General features: G+C 36.6%; 1 protein-coding gene across 1 annotated transcript in view; it reads left to right on the top strand.

The window, feature by feature from the left end:
• The window catches only part of LOC123529135 (ubiquitin-conjugating enzyme E2 H), a 33,583-nt gene that overhangs the window by 12,828 nt on the left and 1,662 nt on the right, over positions 1-19,093 (top strand). Inside the window, exons 3-4 of the mRNA XM_045309353.2 lie at positions 11,427-11,541; positions 12,712-12,764. Coding sequence (XP_045165288.1) covers positions 11,427-11,541; positions 12,712-12,764 — 168 coding nt within the window. The remainder of the gene's footprint in view (positions 1-11,426; positions 11,542-12,711; positions 12,765-19,093) is intronic.

Here is a 19,093-nt window from a genome sequence, read left to right as displayed (position 1 = left end):
ACTTTTCTTATAAACTATCAAAGCTATTGCTTTAAAACTTGCAACAGTTTTTCACCATCATAAGTGGACACTGTACATCAAGAAACATAACTCTATCCTGCTTTTTGCAAGAATGATGGCCCTTTTTAGACTTAGAAAATCATGGGTAGGACAATATTTCTATTATACAAAAAAATCAGATGAGCGTCAGCACCCGCAAGGCGGTGCTCTTGTTTGACACAAAAATAATTTCTGAAAAGTCTCCCTTAATAAAAAAAAATTGCAAAAAAAAAAAAGATTCTGACCTACCTACCCTAATTTTTTTGAGCATGTTACTGGAAACAAAGATATTTTTTTTTAGGCCTAAATAGCTTATATTTTAACTTTTTAGCTCATCTGATTTTTTGAAAAAAATGATGAGTTATTGTCATCACTTGAGCGGTTGTCGGCGTCGGCGTCAGCGTTGCCTGGTTAAGTTTATGTTTAGGTCAGCTTTTCTCCTAAACTATCAAAGCTATTGCTTTGAAACTTGGAATACTTGTTCACCATCATAAGCTGACCCTGTATAGCAAGAAACATAACTCCATCTTGCTTTTTGCAAGATTTATGGCCCCTTTTGTACTTAGAAAATATCAGATTTCTTGGTTAAGTTTTATGTTTAGGTCAACTTTTATCCTAAACTATCAAGGCTATTGCTTTAAAACTTGCAACACTTGTTCACTATCATAAGTTGACCCTGTACAGAAAGAAACATAACTCCATCCTGCTTTTTGCAAGATTTATGGCCCCTTTTGGACATAGAAAATATCAGATTTCTTGGTTAAGTTTTATGTTTAGGTCAACTTTTTCTCTTAAACTATCAAAGCTATTGCTTTGAAACTTGCAACACTTGTTGACCATCATAAGCTGACCCTGTACAGCAAGCAACATAACTCCATCCTGCTTTTTGCAATAATTATTGCCCCTTTTGGACTTAGAAAATCATTTTCTTGGTTGAGTATTATGTTTAAGTCAACTTTTCTCATAAACTATCAAAGCTATTGCTTTAAAACTTGCAACAGTTTTTCACCATCATAAGTGGACACTGTACATCAAGAAACATAACTCTATCCTGCTTTTTGCAAGAATGATGGCCCTTTTTAGACTTAGAAAATCATGGGTAGGACAATATTTCTATTACACAAAAAAAATCAGATGAGCGCCAGCACCCGCAAGGCGGTGCTCTTGTTTATTACTGGCCATAGGGAAGAATCGAGACTATTTTTCTGTGGCACAACATGCATGTTACATTCAATTTTTAGGAGTATTTTGACCTACCTCTACCTGGTAATGATATTTTTGTGGACTTATAATAATGTTTTTATTATTATATAGATTTTTTTTTAGGATTAACTTCCCTTTGTTGTTACTATATATAACTTTTTTATAACTGACCAAAAAATTCCGTATGCAAATACAGGTGCTAGTGTAAAAAAATTTGCTATGATGGGCATATATTGTGACATTCTGGCAAGTTTTTTTTAGTACCATATGTCATGCTATTGCATTTCATTTGTTTATTGATTACCTCCTTTAATATCATACAATATTTCCTTTTATTTTTGATCACATTAAATCTGTGAAATACAGATATTAGCATTACTGGTAAGCATTCACCCATTATAAATTTCCAGACATTAATTATTATGATATATAGTTTTGATTTACAGTACAATCGCGATCCTACGAAAAGCCAAGGGACCGCCCGGTTTTTTCGTAATATCGCATTTTCGTTCGAACGTAGCATAGGAAATTTCGCTATACAGCACCTTAATATCTACACGTCGTAACCCGTGATATTTAAACGTGATTTTCGTATAGGAGTACATGCATACCAATTTTATATGACATCTAGGTTTACTACAAATATTATTCGAATCTGAACTCAGATGGTATCTGGAATGTAAAACGTTTTTTTTTTCCTTTACTTTTCAGGGGTGTAAAATTCTTTTTCACACCACTCGCCCTGCAGGACTAGTAGCTAGTAAAATCTACTCGCCCTAAGTGGACAGTCACTCGCCCTAATAATTGGCATTTTTAATACTGTCACGTTTTATGGAAGGAGTATTATGCACAACAAGCAAATTTCAAACATAACACATAGCTCGTACACTACGTTTCCTTTTTGATTATTCGTTTTTCTTACTCTTAAATTTCCTTTTCACACCAGACATTTTTCTTTCACTAATTTTGTCATCTCCACCATCAAGTTGCTCTCCATAATAACTGCATCGATAGTAAAAATAATCACAGTCTAACCCCTACCTTAGTTTCCCAAAGTGTCGGGAAAGTATTAAACATCAGTTATTTTCATTTTCTCAAGACTTATTTCCCAAAAAATGATAATTTTGAAAAGTGTCCTAAAAATATGGACACAATAATCATCATCCACCTACCCGTCTTGAAAACGAAAAAAAAAGTTGACGATCATCGGTAATTATTCTGTTGATAAACTAAGTAATTGGCCTGTTTTCATCATAAATTAACATCCTCTCAAAAAGCTAAAAGAAGTGTGTCGGTATCATGACATCTGAAGTGGAGATCAAAGCGGTATTGTTGCACGAGATTGTCATGGGGCCATGTGACCTATTTGTCCTTAAGGAATTTACACTATCGTTTGAGAAGAATATTTTATAAAAAAAAGACATGTACAAAGATTCATTTAAAACTTATAATTTATTAAAAACCGCAACAACATCATTTTGTTTTATTTTAAAACCACATTTCTATTTACGTCCACGAGGTCACGTAACCTATTCCGCTGCACTAACAGAAACCTTTTTACCAAAAAAATCGTTTTACTCAATGTATTTAAATTACTGCCGCTTTTTCATTATTTAAGATTTTTTAATTCTGTTTTTGTTCTTTCTGGTCAAAAGTCCGAATTTTATGCCCATAGTATGTATCACTTATTTTCTCTTAGAAAGAAATCAGTAATTAAGATCGCGCTGTTTGAAATTTAACAGATGATTATATGAAAATTCGACCGTTTTCATACAAATATGCTTACATCTCCGTCGATATTTTATTGAAATCTTAGTAGAATTCAAATTGTATTACTTCTCAAGCGATGTTGAAAAACTGTAGCGATAATTTAAAAAAAAATGAATGCACTACGCGCGTTTTTTGTGTACGTGTCGATAAACAAAGGTAACGGAGATGTAAATTTGATATTACGATAGGTCGCACGTGCTCTCAGAATGGAAAATTACCGGCATGACGTTTTGATATCTTTACGATTCGCGGGTAAATTCTAGTAAATCAAAGTAGCAACTGAACTGTCTCAAGGTTTGTTAACGTTTTTCAAGATTCATTAAAGCTACGACGTAAAAACCACTCGCCCGATCGGTCGAGTATACAGCGAGATCCACTCGTCCTATCCAGACTTAAACTCGCCAATGCGAGCGGGCGAGTGGAATTTTACACCCCTGCTTTTTTATTCACTGTACATTAAACATATATAGGGTACAATGTTGCACGAGAACAAAAAAATCACAATTGCATATTCCGATACCCTCAGCTACCCTTTACTGAATTGTTTGGAATAATAAAACGACAATAAACAGACGATCAGGACTTAAATATTTGTTTTTATTTTCTTTATGCTGTGATTGTTTGACACGTATAGATATCGAAGCAAGTGTGACTGGTATGCCATCCGATCTGATAGTTATAGGGAGAAAAAATTAACCACAAACTTTTGTCATAGTGTACAGCGTAATATGTGTTTCGAATTTAATTACTAAGTTTTCACACTTTAATTACTGTTTACGCCCAGGTAAATGATAGTGACACTTTCCACTCTAAAAAGTTTTCACGCCGTTATGGAAGGTGTGAAAATTTAGACGATACAGGTATTCGTAAAATCGCAACTTAAACAAGTTGAAAACATGCTTTAAGGACATAACTATACATTCGTAGGAGCGCATTTTTCGTAAAATTGCATTTTCGTAAAACCGCGAATTTGTAACATAGAAATAAGAAGGAAAGCAGCCGGGACCTCAAAACCTTTTCGTAGTATACCGGTATTTCGTTAAACTGCGATTCGTAGCATCGCGAATGCACTGTATATACATTGTTAGTATGTTGTCCTATTACCTAGAAGATGTTGTATTGGCATGCAGTATGTTTTGTGAAAAATGTCCCTTGGCGGAGGGACGTTTGTAACTCTGTTACAATTTCTTGTTTTACATAGAAGAAACAGTTAGAATTTTACTTTTGTAGTACAGTCTACTAAAATTTTGATGCAGAGTTTTATTTTAATAAGGAAATATAAAAAAAAAATCCTTGTTGACACGTACTGTGGAGGCCACATTTTCCATTTGATCTTTAGGAAAAAAAAATAGAATGTTTGTCTCCATGAAATAAAGTTTGAAACTGGGTTAATTCAGATCTAACCCGCCCACTTAGCTCAGTAGGTAGAGCGTTGGTCTATGGATCGTGGGGTCGCGAGTTCGATCCTCGGGTGGGGTAATGTTCTCCGTGACTATTTGATAAATGACATTGTGTCTGAAATCATTAGTCCTCTTCCTCTGATTCATGTGGGGAAGTTGGCAGTTACTTGCGGAGAACAGGTTTGTACTGGTACAGAATCAGGAACACTGCCCGCTGTTATATGACTGAAATACTGTTGAAAAAAGGCGTTAAACCCAAATCAAACAAACAAACAATAATTCAGATCTAAGTCACTAGGTAAAACCATAGAAAAACGTTATAAACACGCGAGAGGTCACATTTTCATCTTGCTCTTCGTTAAACTTTGTCAGAATGTTTGGCTAGTATTAAGTTAAGAGTAAAGTTAAAACTGGGTTATCTGACATCTTAAACTAGCACTAGGTCAGAACATAAAAAAAGCTTGTGTTAATAATCTAGAGACGATATTTTTGACTTGATCTTCATACAACTTTGTCAGAATGCTTGTTTCTTTTAAATCTAGATTAAAGCATAAGATAGAGTCTCTGTATATGAGATGGGCGATATTTTTACCTGTCAGAATGTTTGTTTCTTTTAAATCTAGATTAAAGCATATCGAGGGCTTAGAGCGAAACTGGTCTATCTGCTTCTATTTCTATATACAGATAGACCAGTTTCGCTCTAAGCCCTCGATATGCTAGAGTCTCGATCTGTATATGAGGTGGGCGAAATTTTTCCCAATAATAGAATTTCTTCAAACTTTGGATATTGAAGGACAATCATCTAAGAAACAAAAATATGCAATAAAAGTCATAGGTCACCAGTTTTGAAAATGAGTTATCTGCCCTCGAAAATGGCATTTTTTGGGGGAAAAACGTTTTCAAGGGCAGATAACTCTTTCAATACTGGTGACCTATGACTTTTGAAGAAATTCTATTATGGGAAAAACTTTGCGCATCTCATAAACAGAGACTCTAGCTTTCGCCTTTAAGTTCAAAATGGGTTAACCCAAGGTCAAAAACTAGGTCAATTCTTGGAAAAGCCTTATTTAACACTCTTAGAGTCCACATGTATTTTCCATTTGATCTTCATAAAAAACTGTCAGAATATTTTTCTCCATCAAATATAAGTCAAAGTTTAAAAATTTCCTTACCTACATGTAAGATTTTAAAAGTATGTCACTAGGTTAAATCATAGGAAACCATTTTTAGCTCCACTATTCGGAGAATAGGGGGGCTATTCTACTTGCCCCGGCATTGGCGTGAGCTTTCTTGGTTTAAAGTTTTTCGGCAACCTTTGTTTTTCTGTCATATCTTTCTTACTGTTGCATATATCTTACTGTAACTTCACATAAACATTGTCCAGCATACAAACAAAGTATGTGCAGCGGCTGGGCCCATTATACACGGTAACTAAACAGTGCCTGCGGTACCGCCTGTGCCGACGAGGATTGAAGGCACTTCGCTTCCTGTACCGCAGGTACTTCGTCAATGTTTACAAAACGAGCGAGATCGGTGAGTGATTTTTGTCATTTTTGTCATTTTGTTACTGCATGAAGCATTTTTTCAAAAATCGGGGAATGTAGCGGGGTGTAGACGTATCTTATCTACATATCTGTGCTAAAATGTGTGGCAAATGATCAATTTCCTAGAAACGTAAGGACAAATAAGTTGGGAATGAAACGTGATTTTTTTACATCAGTGACTGTTTAGACTCATTTCTTTTCGCTGGCCCAAACGATGTCGTCTCTGCCGTCGTAAATTATATATATAAATGACATGTGAGTTGCTAAAACATAAAATGTGTCCAGAAAATTCCGAATTTGAACGTTATGCCAATTTTGGAAAAGTGCCGCAGGCATTTCGACGATGCCGCAGCCCCTTCGAGGTGCCGCAGGCACTTCAAAAAGTTTCATAAATTGGCCCATAACTAACCAAATCTCCAATAACTCGCATTCGCACGATTATATTTTATATTCACTAATATCAAATAGTTTAGCAATCGGTTTATCTTCGCGGGTAATCTTAAACTCTAGTACGCGATTGTTCCGGTCAGTTGAAGCAAACTGTATTTCCCAAACATTATGCTTTTTGAAAATTTCCTTCTCTGTCCGTCCTAAGCTGCTCGATATGGTTTTTTTTTTCTCAAAGTTTTGTTTGCAGGAAGAAAATAGGTTTTACGTACATGTAAAAACTATTACATTTCTCCCGTTTGATCGTTTATGAGCTATACTTTTTAAGTTCTCCATTTTTCTGAAAACATTTTCACAATATTTTTTTTTTGTAGATATGCTTCATATTTCCAGGAAACGTTAGGCTATTAAAATAACTACAGAAAATTTCGAAATATCAATATAGTTTCTGACTTTATACCGAAATAACTGTCTAGCTAGTAAATGTCAGCTGTCCACAATGGGCTCTTACACAAATGGTATCGAGATTGTAATATTTACAGAAAACTTTTGACTATTGAGACTCTTATTAGAAAACTTCGCTTTATCATGATAATTTCTTAAGTATCGCGACAACGTCCTACCTATCTCGTGGCAGAAATATAGGTTATAATGCAGTAATTCGGTCAGAAATGTGCTTCCTTGACTTTCGAAAGATGTCCCTAATAAGTAGATCCTATTTTTTTTTCCATTTTTCGCGCATTTGCGCGTAAATCGGGAGCCAAATGGGCAGTATTTCACTCGTGGAATGATTGTTACATAAAATAGGACACTTTTCATGCTAATATTCGCATGTTTTCGAGTTGTTTACGTGAAAACGAAAGTAGGGTGTTTATTCTGCGGACGCTTTCTGAAATGCGGCAATATGAGGGTACCTGACTTGCATTTCACTGCATACTAATCAACACCCCTTTTTTCTTTTCGTTTCCTTGAAGGAAATGTATGGATATCTTGTGGAAAATAGGTCTACGACGGGATGAAAATCTAGAAACTGTAACAAAATTGTTTTTTTTTTAAGTAGCTGAATTTTATATGAAATTTTTTATTGGTTTATAGCTTATGCCACCTTAATGGATGGATATTTAAAGCGTGACAAAGGTTTGGTCCTTTTTATTTTACAATACTATAAAGTCAATTTATTACAGTATCATGGGGGCATTTAGTTTCTGCCCTTCTGTTTCTCTGTTTTTCCATTTGTCTGTTTGTCTAGTTTCGCCAAATTTATGTCCCGATACTTTTTCAAAGTGCCTGCAGCACCTCAAAGGGGCTGCGGCATCGTCGAAATGCCTGCGGCACTTTTCCAAAATTGGCATAACGTTCAAATTTGGAATTTTCTGGACACATTTTATGTTTTAGCAGATCACGTGTCATTTATAAATACAATTTACGACGGCGGAGACAACATCGTTTGGGTCAGCGAAAAGAAATGAGTCTTAACAGTCACTGATGTGAAAAAATCACGTTTCATTCCCAACTTATTTGTCCTTACGTTTCTAGGAAATTGATCATTTGCCACAAATTTTAGCATGGATGTGTCGATAAGATACATCTACATCCCGCTACATTCCCCGATTTTTGAAAAAATGCTTCATGCAGTAACAAAATGACAAAAATGACAAAAATCACTCACCGATCTCGCTCGTTTTGTAAACATTGACGAAGTACCTGCGGTACAGGAAGCGAAGTGCCTTCAATCCTCGTCGGCACAGGCGGTACCGCAGGCACTGTTTAGTACCCGTGATTATACCTAAGGTCAAGGTCACCAAGGTGTTATACTTAGATTATTTTTATGGTTAAAGTTTTTCGGCAACCTTTGTTTTTCTGTCGTATCTTTGTTACTATTGCTTATATCTAACTGTAAGTTCACATAAACATTGTCCAGCATACAAAGTATGTGCAGGGGCTGGGCCCATCATACCCAAGGGCAAGGTCACAAAGTTGTTATACTTGGAATAATTTTCATGTTAAATTTTTTCGAATGCTTCATTTATAGACATATCTTGGTACTTTAAAAGATACTGACTTGAAATTAAATATATTTCTTCATAATTATCATCTGCATTGTGTTTTTAGCTCACCTGTCACAAAGTGACAAGGTGAGCTTTTGTGATCGCGCGTCGTCCGTCGTCCGTCCGTGCGTCCGTAAACTTTTGCTTGTGACCACTCTAGAGGTCACATTTTTCATGGGATCTTTATGAAAGTTGGTCAGAATGTTCATCTTGATGATATCTAGGTCAAGTTCGAAACTGGGTCACGTGCCATCAAAAACTAGGTCAGTAGGTCTAAAAATAGAAAAAACCTTGTGACCTCTCTAGAGGCCATATATTTCACAAGATCTTCATGAAAATTGGTCAGAATGTTCACCTTGATGATATCTAGGTCAAGTTCGAAACTGGGTCACGTGGGGTCAAAAACTAGGTCAGTAGGTCTAAAAATAGAAAAACCTTGTGACCTCTCTAGAGGCCATATTTTTCATGAGATCTTCATGAATTTTGGTCAGAATGTTTATCTTGATGATATCTAGGTCAAGTTCGAAACTGGGTCATGTAGGGTCAAAAACTAGGTCATTAGGTCTAAAAATAGAAAAACCTTGTGACCTCTCTAGAGGCCATATTTCTCAATGCATCTTCATGAAAATTGGTCAGAATGTTCATCTTGATGATATCTAGGTCAAGTTCGAAACTGGGTCACGTGGGGTTAAAAACTAGGTCAGTAGATCTAAAAATAGAAAAACCTTGTGACCTCTCTAGAGGCCATATTTTTCATGAGATCTTCATGAATATTGGTCAGAATGTTCACCTTGATGATATCTAGGTCAAGTTCGAAACTGGGTCACGTGGGGTTAAAAACTAGGTCAGTAGATCTAAAAATAGAAAAACCTTGTGACCTCTCTAGAGGCCATATTTTTCATGAGATCTTCATGAATATTGGTCAGAATGTTCACCTTGATGATATCTAGGTCAAGTTCGAAACTTGGTCACGTGGGGTCAAAAACTAGGTCAGTAGGTCTAAAAATAGAAAAACCTTGTGACCTCTCTAGTGGCCATATTTCTCAATGGATCTTCATGAAAATTGGTCAGAATGTTCACCTTGATGATATCTAGGTCAAGTTCGAAACTGGGTCATGTGCGGTCAAAAACTAGGTCAGTAGGTCTAAAAATAGGAAAACCTTGTGACCTCTCTAGAGGCGATATTTTTCAATGGATCTTCATAAAAATTGGTCAGAATGTTTACCTTGAAGATATCTAGGTCAAGTTCGAAACTGGGTCACGTGGGGTTAAAAACTAGGTCAGTAGATCTAAAAATAGAAAAACCTTGTGACCTCTCTAGAGGCCATATTTTTCATGAGATCGTCATGAATGTTGGTCAGAATGTTCATCTTGATGATATCTAAGTCAGATTCGAAACTGGGTCACGTGGGGTCAAAAACTAGGTCAGTAGGTCTAAAAATAGAAAAAACCTTGTGACCTCTCTAGAGGCCATATTTCTCAATGGATCTTCATGAAAATTGGTGAGATTGTTCAGCTTGATGATATCTAGGTCAGGTTCGTAACTGGGTCATGTGCGGTCAAAAACTAGGTCAGTAGGTCGAAAAATAGAAAAACCTTGTGACCTCTCTAGAGGCCATATTTTTCACGAGATCTTTATGAAAATTGGTGAGAATGTTCGCCTTGATGATATCTAGGTCAAGTTTAAAAGTGGGTCACGTGCCTTCAAAAACTAGGTCATTAGGTCAAATAATAGAAAAACCTTGTGACCTCTCTAGAGGCCATATTTTTCAATGGATCTTCATGAAAATTGGTCAGAATTTTTTATCTTGATATCTAGGTCACATGTGCTCAAAAACTAGGTCACTATGTCAAATAATAGAAATAACGATGTCATACTCAGTTGAACACTGGGTCATGTGGAGATAGGTGAGCGATTCAGGACCATCATGGTCCTCTTGTTACAATCCCCATAACTCTTATTGTATTTTTGACAGAATTATGCCCCTTTCATATCTTTTTTGGGGCAATCTTTGCTTTCTGGATATAACCTTAGTAGATTTGAAACTTAAAATGTATCTTTATCATCATCATCTGCATGTGTGGTAATAATTCCCATAACTTTGATTTGTATTTTTGACCAAATTATGCCCCTTTCATACTTAAGTTTTTTGACAAACTTCGTTTTCTGGACATAACTTTGGTACTATATAAGATAATGACTTGAAACTCAAAATATATCTTTACCATCATCATCTGCATGTGTGGTAACAATCCCAATAACTGTAATTTGTTTCTTGACAAGAGTTATGCCCCTTGGTGTATCTTCCTCTACTTAATCATCTACTTAATCATCATAAACTTTTTCGGAATCTTTGTCTCTATGAAATCTGGATTAGGTTTGTGAAACTGGATTATCTAGGTCAGATACTAGGTCACTGGGTCAAATAATGGAAAGACATTGTTAACACTCAAAAGGCCACATTTTCTACCTTATCTTCACGAGAGTTGGTTGGAATGTTTGTTTTCAGTGTAGGATATATTTGTAACTGGGTCACATGGGAAAAACTAGGTCATTAGATCAAATCATAGAAATATCTTTGTTAACACTTTAGAGGCAACTTTTTCAACTTGATCTTCATAAATCTTTGTATGAAATCTAGGTGAAGTTCAAAAGTGGGGTACCTACATGTAAGATCACTAGGTCAAATCATTGGAAACCTTGAATCATGATCTACTGGATTCACATAAAACATAATCAAAATGTTTGTCTCTATGAAATCTAGGTCATATTAAATACTAGGTTATCTGGGGGTAACACCCGGTTTAGGTGAGTGGTACAGGACCTTCAGGGCCCTCTTGTTAAAAAAGAGTCAGCCTGCTCTCTGATCTACATCTGCGAGCTCTGTTTTTGTTTAGAAATACATTTATAGTAAGTATAGCTTCAAAATGATTTGAACCATTTGTTTTAACAAATGGATTTCTTATTCTCTTATATTTGTTGGCACTTTAAGTGTTTGCAATGGAGACAGAAGTAATTTGTTTTATGTTTTCAGCCCCATATGAGGGTGGAGTGTGGAAAGTGCGTGTTGATCTCCCAGAAAAGTATCCATTCAAATCACCTTCCATCGGCTTCATGAACAGAATCTTCCATCCAAACATCGATGAAGTGTAAGATTTAAAGACTGAAAATAACTTTTTATTAGTCCCCTACTGGTGGAACACTGGAGGGGACTATAGGAATGCCCTTTATCCGTCATTCAGTCTATAAATCTGGATCCTGCAATTACTCAAAAAGAATTCAAGCTGGATTCATAAAACTTGGCATGTGAATAGAGGGCAATATGTAGATTTAGCACATACATGACATGCTTGTAGATCAAAGGTCAAGGTCACTATTGAAGGTCAAGTAAAAATAACTTTTATATCAATATATGCATTGATGGATTATCTTAGTGCTACTTACAAACTTTTCCCATGATGAGACAATATGTGTTAAGTTAGCTTCTAAATGCATTGAAGCATTTTAGTTCTAACGCTGTTGCCAACAACCACAAGGGGCGAACACTCACAAGTTTTCCACCAGTAGGGGACTTCGGTATTGCCACTGAAATACTTGGTCACTTGTTTCAGCTAATTCTAAAGGATTCTTTCATTGTTAGCCTTCAGCGTAGTAGGTTTGTTTTACTTAGACTTAACTTGCATTATGTTGATGTTTGTGGCCTGGGCTTCTAACCAGTGCTAGTGCGAGATGTGTACATATTGATAAATACAATGTATTGAGAAGACGCACATTTTCTGCAAAGGTGGGTGTTGTTTAACTTTAAAGAGTACAGTGTTACTATGTTGAAGTAGTAGTGCATATATCTTTTTTACAAATCTAATAATATTTTTATTATAAGACATGTACACTGAATGTTGAGTGATATACAAAATAATGGCAGCTGATATGAAATTTTGTTTGGCACTTTACAGTTTATAAGATTTGCATGGAGAAGAATGCACAGGTTAGGTATTGAAAATATTGTGCGACTTTATGAGTGCGTATTATTCCACAATGAACGGATGCATATATTCGATGATTCCTTTCATTATAATACTGTTATTAAAGAAATGATAAAATTATGTTCTTTAGCCAGAATAATCAGTACTAAAACTCTCCTGGATCTGAAAGTAATTAGCATCCAACTTAATAAATCAAATGATAAAATGATCCCATAATGACCTAGAATTGAGTATGAATTTATACCATGTGTATAGGTAAAAGAATTCTGTCAATGTACAATGAATTTTTTTTCTTTTGTAAAGCATAAAGGTGAATGCCACATGTTTCTCTTTTAGGTCTGGAACAGTGTGTTTGGATGTAATTAATCAGGCATGGACAGCACTTTATGGTAAATAGATAGTTTATTTCTTCGTTTTGTTAAGGTTTGTGTAGTATCAAATTGACATTTCTTAGGCTGTTTTCATATTTTTATTACGTCACCAATGTCATGTAGTGACATGGTGAGCTTTTGTGATCGCAATTTGTCCGTCGTCCATTCACAATATCTTGTGAACACGATAGAGACCACATTTTGCAATCAATTTTAATCAAACTTGCACACAACTTGTATTTGCATGATATCTCGGTACCTGTCAAAAACTGGCCAGATCACCTCATGGGTTCCAGAGTTTTGGCCCCTTAAAGGGCCAAAATTTGCTATTTTTAGCTTGTGAACACATTAAGAGACCAATCAACTTTAATCAAACTTGCACACAACTTGTATTGGCACAATATCTGGGTTCCTTTCGAAAACTGGCCAGATTCCATCATGGGTTCCAGAGTAATGGGCCCCTTAAAGAGCCAAAATTTGCTATTTTTGGCTTGTGAACAAGATAGAGACCACATTTTGCAATTGATTTTAATTCAACTTGCACACAACTTGTATTGGCATAATATCTCGGTTTCTTTCGAAATCTGACCAGATCCCATCATGGGTTTCAGAGTTATGGCCCATTAAAGGGCCAAAATGTGCTATTTTGGCTTTAGCAGCCATACAGAGATTTCGTTTATGGCTTGATTTGGTACAAACTTGCAAAATATCTTTAACATTTCCGGATGATAACTCAAGAACACATGGGCCTAGGATCATGAAAATTGATAGGGAGGTTGGTCATAACCAGCAGATGACCCCTACTGATTTTGAGATCAGTAGGTCAACGGTCAAGGTGACAGTGACCCAGAACAGTAAATGGGATCAGGATGATAACAATGTTTGGGCCTAGGATCATGAAAGTTGATAGGGAGGTTGGTCATGACCAGCAAATGACCCCTAATGATTTTGAGGTCAGTAGGTCAAAGGTCAAGGTCACAATGACCCGGAACAGTTAAACAGTTTCCAGATGATAAATCAAGAATGCTTAGGCCTAGGATCATGAAAGTTAAAATAGGGAGGTTAGTCATAACAAGCAGATGACCCTATTGATTTTGAGATCAGTCGGTCAAAGATCAAGGTCACAGTGACCCGGAACAGTTAAACCGTTTCCAGACGATAACTTGAGAAGCTTGGGCCAATGAGCATTAATAGGGAGGTTGATCATGATCAGCAGATGATCCCTATTGATTTTGAGGTCAGTATGTCAAAGGTCAAGGTCACAGTGACCCAGAACAGTGAAACGTTTTCATGCCTCCACTTTTGGGAGGCGGGGGGCATATAGATTTGCCCTTGTCCTTCCTTCCTTCCGTCCGTCCTTCCGAGAATGTTGTGTCGCGCCTAGCTCCATAAGTATTTGATCTAGAGTCACAAAACTTTACAGGAATGTTACTCAGCAAGTGTAGTTGTGCACCTGGGGTTTTGCATCCGGATTCATTCAGTCATTTAGGAGTTATGGCCCCTGACTTTGTAAAAATTGGTCATTTTAGTGTTGTGTCGCGCCTAGCTCCAAAAGTATTTGACGTAGAGTCACAAAACTTTACAGGAATGTTGGTCAGTATGTGTAGTTTTGCACCTGGGGTTTTGTGCCGGATTCATTCAGTCGTCTAGGAGTTATGGCCCCTGACTCAGTAAAAAATTGGTCATTTTAATGTTGCTCCAAAAGTATTTGACCTAGGGTCACCAAAGTTTACAGGAATGTAGGTCAGCATGTGCAGTTGTGCACCTGGGGTTTCGCATCCGGATTCATTCAGTCATGTAGGAGTTATGGCCCCTGACTTAGTTAAAAATTGGTCATTTTGATGTTGTGTCGCTCATAGCTCCAAAAGTATTTGACCTAGAGTCACCAAAGTTTACAGGAATGTTGGTCAGCATGTGCAGTTGTGCACCTGGGGTTTCACGTCCGGATTCATTCAGTCATGTAGGAGTTATGGCCCCTGACTTAGTTAAAAATTTGTCATTTTAATGTTGTGTAGCGCATAGCTCCAAAAGTATTTGACCTAGAGTCACCAAAGTTTACAGGAATGTTGGTCAGCATGTGCAGATGTGCACCTGGGGTTTCACATCCAGATTCATTCAGTATTGTAGGAATTATGGCCCCTGACCAAGGAAAAAATTTGTGTCCTTTGTCATGTAGTGGGGGCATCTGTGTCCCGTGGACACATTTCTAGTTTAAATGATAACTCAAGAACTCTTGGGCCTAGGATCATGAAAGTTGTTAGGGAGGTTGGTCTTGACCAGCAGATGACCCCTGATTTTGAGGTCAGTAGGCCAAAGATCAAGGTCACATTGACCTGGAACAGTGAAACCGTTTTCAGATGATAACTTGATAATGCTTGAGCCTAGGATCACGAAACTTTATAGGGAGGTTGATCATGACCCTATTGATTTTGAGGTCAATAGGTCAAGGTGTTATTGACCCAGAACAGAAGAACTTTTGTGTACAGTGACCAAATAATTTCTGTTCCTTGTGCAATTACTGAATGCACCAAGTGTGTGTAGAGGGTGGCATTTCGTGTTCTACAAGCTCTTGATTATATTTTGAACCATCAAACATTCTTTCATTATACCCCCACCAAACATGTTTGGAGGGGGGAATTTAGGAGTCAGTTTTGTCGCGTCGTGTCCCGTCCCGAAATCTATTATCTCAGTTATTACTAAATGGATTTGATTCAAACTTAAAATAGATGTTCCACCTTATCACCCACATCATGTGACACAAGGTGCATAACTCTGACACCAAGTTTTCATGAATTATGTCCCCTTTTATTTAGAATTTAAGGTTAATTTTGTTGTATTTTCACTATATCTCAGTTATTACTAAATGGATTTGATTCAAACTTAAAATAATTGTTCAGCCTCATCACCCACATCATGTGACATAAGGTGCTTAACTCTGACATCAATTTTTCATGAATTATGTCCCCTTTTTACTTTAATTTTTTAAGGTTGATTTTGATGTATTTTCACTATATCTCAGTTATTACAAAATGGATTTGATTCAAACTTAAAATAGATGTTCCTCCTCATCACCCACATGTGACACAAGGTGCATAACTCTGACACCAAGTTTTCATGAATTATGCCCCTTTTTACTTAGAATTTAAGGTTAATTTTTATGTATATTCACTGTATCTCAGTTACTACTGAATGGATTTGATTTAAACTTAAAATAGATGTTCCACCTCATCACCCACATCATGTGACACAAGGTGCATAACTCTGACACCAATTTTTCTTGAATTATGTCCCCTTTTACTTAGAATTTAAGGTTAATTTTGATGTATTTTCACTATATCTCATTCTGATTGGCTTAGAGCCAAAGGGAAGTAACTTTTTTTTAAACTTTTGTACTGAGTTTCTTCCCCTTAAATTCCAGGAATTAGTCTGTTTTTAGAAATCCTATTTTTAGATTTTCAATATTTTTGGTATTTTTCTAACATAAATTTTTTTATTATTAGTCCTATGTAAAAAGTAAATACATTTTTCTATGGTAACATGGGTCGGTAAGACACTTTTTTATATTCACTTTTAGTGTATCTCTAATATTAGAGATTTTTTATATTTACCTCATCCCATCCAGGGCACATAATTATACTAGTATTACTTATACGTGGAAGCCCAGGATGAAGTACTCCAAAGACGAGTAAACTTCTTTTTAAGTATTAAGCTTTTTTTGCATTTTTATATTATTCTAAGTATTTTTAAGATTACTTATGGTTACCATTCTTCTGTGACAAGACCGTATGGTGGGGGTATGAGTCACTCTTCTGACAGTTCTAGTTTTCACTAAAAAGCTGTAAATATATAGAGGGTATTTGTTTGTTTCAGTGTTAGATAGGAATATTTTTCACGAGTAAACACCTGATGCAATATTTTCTTTATACAGTATTTGCAAGAAATAGAAATTTAAATAATTTCCTGTACTTCAACAATTCAACAGTTTAATTTTGTAGAAAAATAACGACAGAAAGTCCTTGAAAAAGTCGTTTTGATAAGAGTTGTATTTTAATATATATCAGTTGGTTGATGCTTTCCTTGTAATTATGTCTCCCCCTCCCCCCCGGGATCAATAACTGGAGAACCATTTGACCTAGAACTTTCAAACTTCATAGGGTGGCAGGGCTTATGAAGTAGACAATCCCTGTAGTTTTTGGGGTCACTCCATCAAAGGTCAAGGTCAAAGGGGCCTGAACATGGAAGACCATTTCCAATCAGTAACTTGAGAACCACTTTACCCAGAATGTTGAAACTTCATAAGATAACTGGACATACAGAGTAGATGACCTCTATTGATTTTGGCTCCATGTGGTTCTGGGATGATCTGTGTATGAAAAGAATTGGAACCACTGCCTTACCCTTGCATGATTGTAAGAGGCGACTAATAGGGTCTTAACACTTGGTTTTGCTGTAACTCTGTGATTTCAGCAGGTATGCAAATTTTGATTCCATACCTCATGTTTTTATTTCGATGTAAATGAGATGTGAAACCAAAATTTGTAGTCCTGTTTGGCGCCATATAACCTATACTGTGTTGGTGCGCCGTAAAAACCAAATAAATAAATAAATCTATTGATTTTGGGGACACTCCATTAAAGGCCAAGGTAATAGCAGCCAGAACATGGCAATCCATTTCTGGTCAGGAACTTGAGAACCATCTGACCTAGAACCTTCAAACTTCTTAGGGTGATAGGACTTACAGAGTAGATGACCCCTATAGTTTTTAGGATCAGTCCATCAAAGATCAAGGTCACAGGGGCCATCTGTCCATCACACTTCATTTTTGATCAATAACTGGAGAACCATATGACCTAGAACCTTTAAACTTCATGGGGTGATAGGGCTTACAGAGTAGAGGACTGCTATAAGTTTTTGGGTTACTAGATCAAAGGTCAATGTCACAAGGGCCTGAACATGGAAAACTGTTTCTGATCAGTAGGTGGAGAACCACACGACCCAGAATGTTGAAACTTCATAGGATGATTGGACAAGAAGGGTAGATGGCCCCTAATGATTTTTGGGTCACTTTATCAAAGGTCAAAGTCACGGGGACCAGAACATGGAAAACAGTTTCCGATCAATAACTTGAGAACCATTTGACCCAGAACCTTCAAACTTTATAGAATGATAGGACTATCAGAGTACATGACCCTTATCATTTTTTCATTCACTTGTGCTAAGGTTAGGGTCACAGGGGCCTGAACATGGAACACACTTTCCAATCAATAACTTGAGAACCACTTGACTCAGAATGTGGAAACTCTATAGGATGATTGGATGTGCAGAGTAGATGACCCGTATTCATTTTAGGTTCACTTGATCAAAGGTCAAGGTCACAGGAGTCTGAAAATGGAAAACGGTTTCTGATTAATAACTTGAGAACCACTTGACCCAGAATGTTGAAACTTCATATGATGATTGGACATGCCAAGTAGCCTATCCCTATTGTAGCCAACCATCAGTGTCTCTTTGACATTTTGCTTTTGTCCCCTGTTGACTTCTGGCCTATTACGACTATGCATTTGGGGGAGACATGCGCTTTTCTACAAAAGCATCTTCTAGTTATAAGACTTTTTTCCAGGTATTTTGTTTAATAAAGGTACTTGGATGCAATGAATGATTTACATAATTGTACCCCCCGACAACAAAGTTGTAAGGGGGGGGTATACTGGTTTCAGGTTGTCTGTCTGTCTGTCTGTCCGTCTGTCCGTAGACGCAGTCTTGTGCGCTCCATCTCTCCTTATCCCCTTGACAGAATTTAATGAAACTTCACACAAGTGATCAGTACCAACAGTAGTTGTGCATGGGGCATGTTAGGTTCTTTTAGAAAAAAAAATTGCAGAGTTATGGGACTTTGTTTTTTTGTTACTATACTATATACATAGACACAATCCTGTGCGACACCATCTCTCCTCATCCCCTTGACACAATTTAATGAAACTTCACACAAGTGATCAGTACCAACAGTAGTTGTGCATGGGCATGTTAGGTTTTTTAGAAAAAAATTTGCAGAGTTATGGGACTTTGTTTTTTGCTACTATACTATATACATAGACACAATCTTGTGCGCACCATCTCTCCTGATCCCCTTGACACAATTTAATGAAACTTCACACAAGTGATCAGTAACAACAGTAGTTGTGCATGGGGCATGTTAGGTTCTTTCAGAAAAAAAAATTGCAGAGTTATGGGACTTTGTTTTTTTGTTACTGTACTATATACATAGACACAATCTTGTGCGCACCATCTCTCCTCATCCCCTTGACACAATTTAATGAAATTTCACACAAGTGATCAGTATCAACAGT

Source organism: Mercenaria mercenaria, chromosome 13 (genome assembly GCF_021730395.1).
Source record: "Mercenaria mercenaria strain notata chromosome 13, MADL_Memer_1, whole genome shotgun sequence".
NCBI classification, from domain to species: Eukaryota; Metazoa; Mollusca; class Bivalvia; order Venerida; family Veneridae; genus Mercenaria; species Mercenaria mercenaria.
The sequence above is the reverse complement of the archived record's forward strand: the minus strand, read 5'-3'. Positions and strand labels throughout refer to the sequence as shown.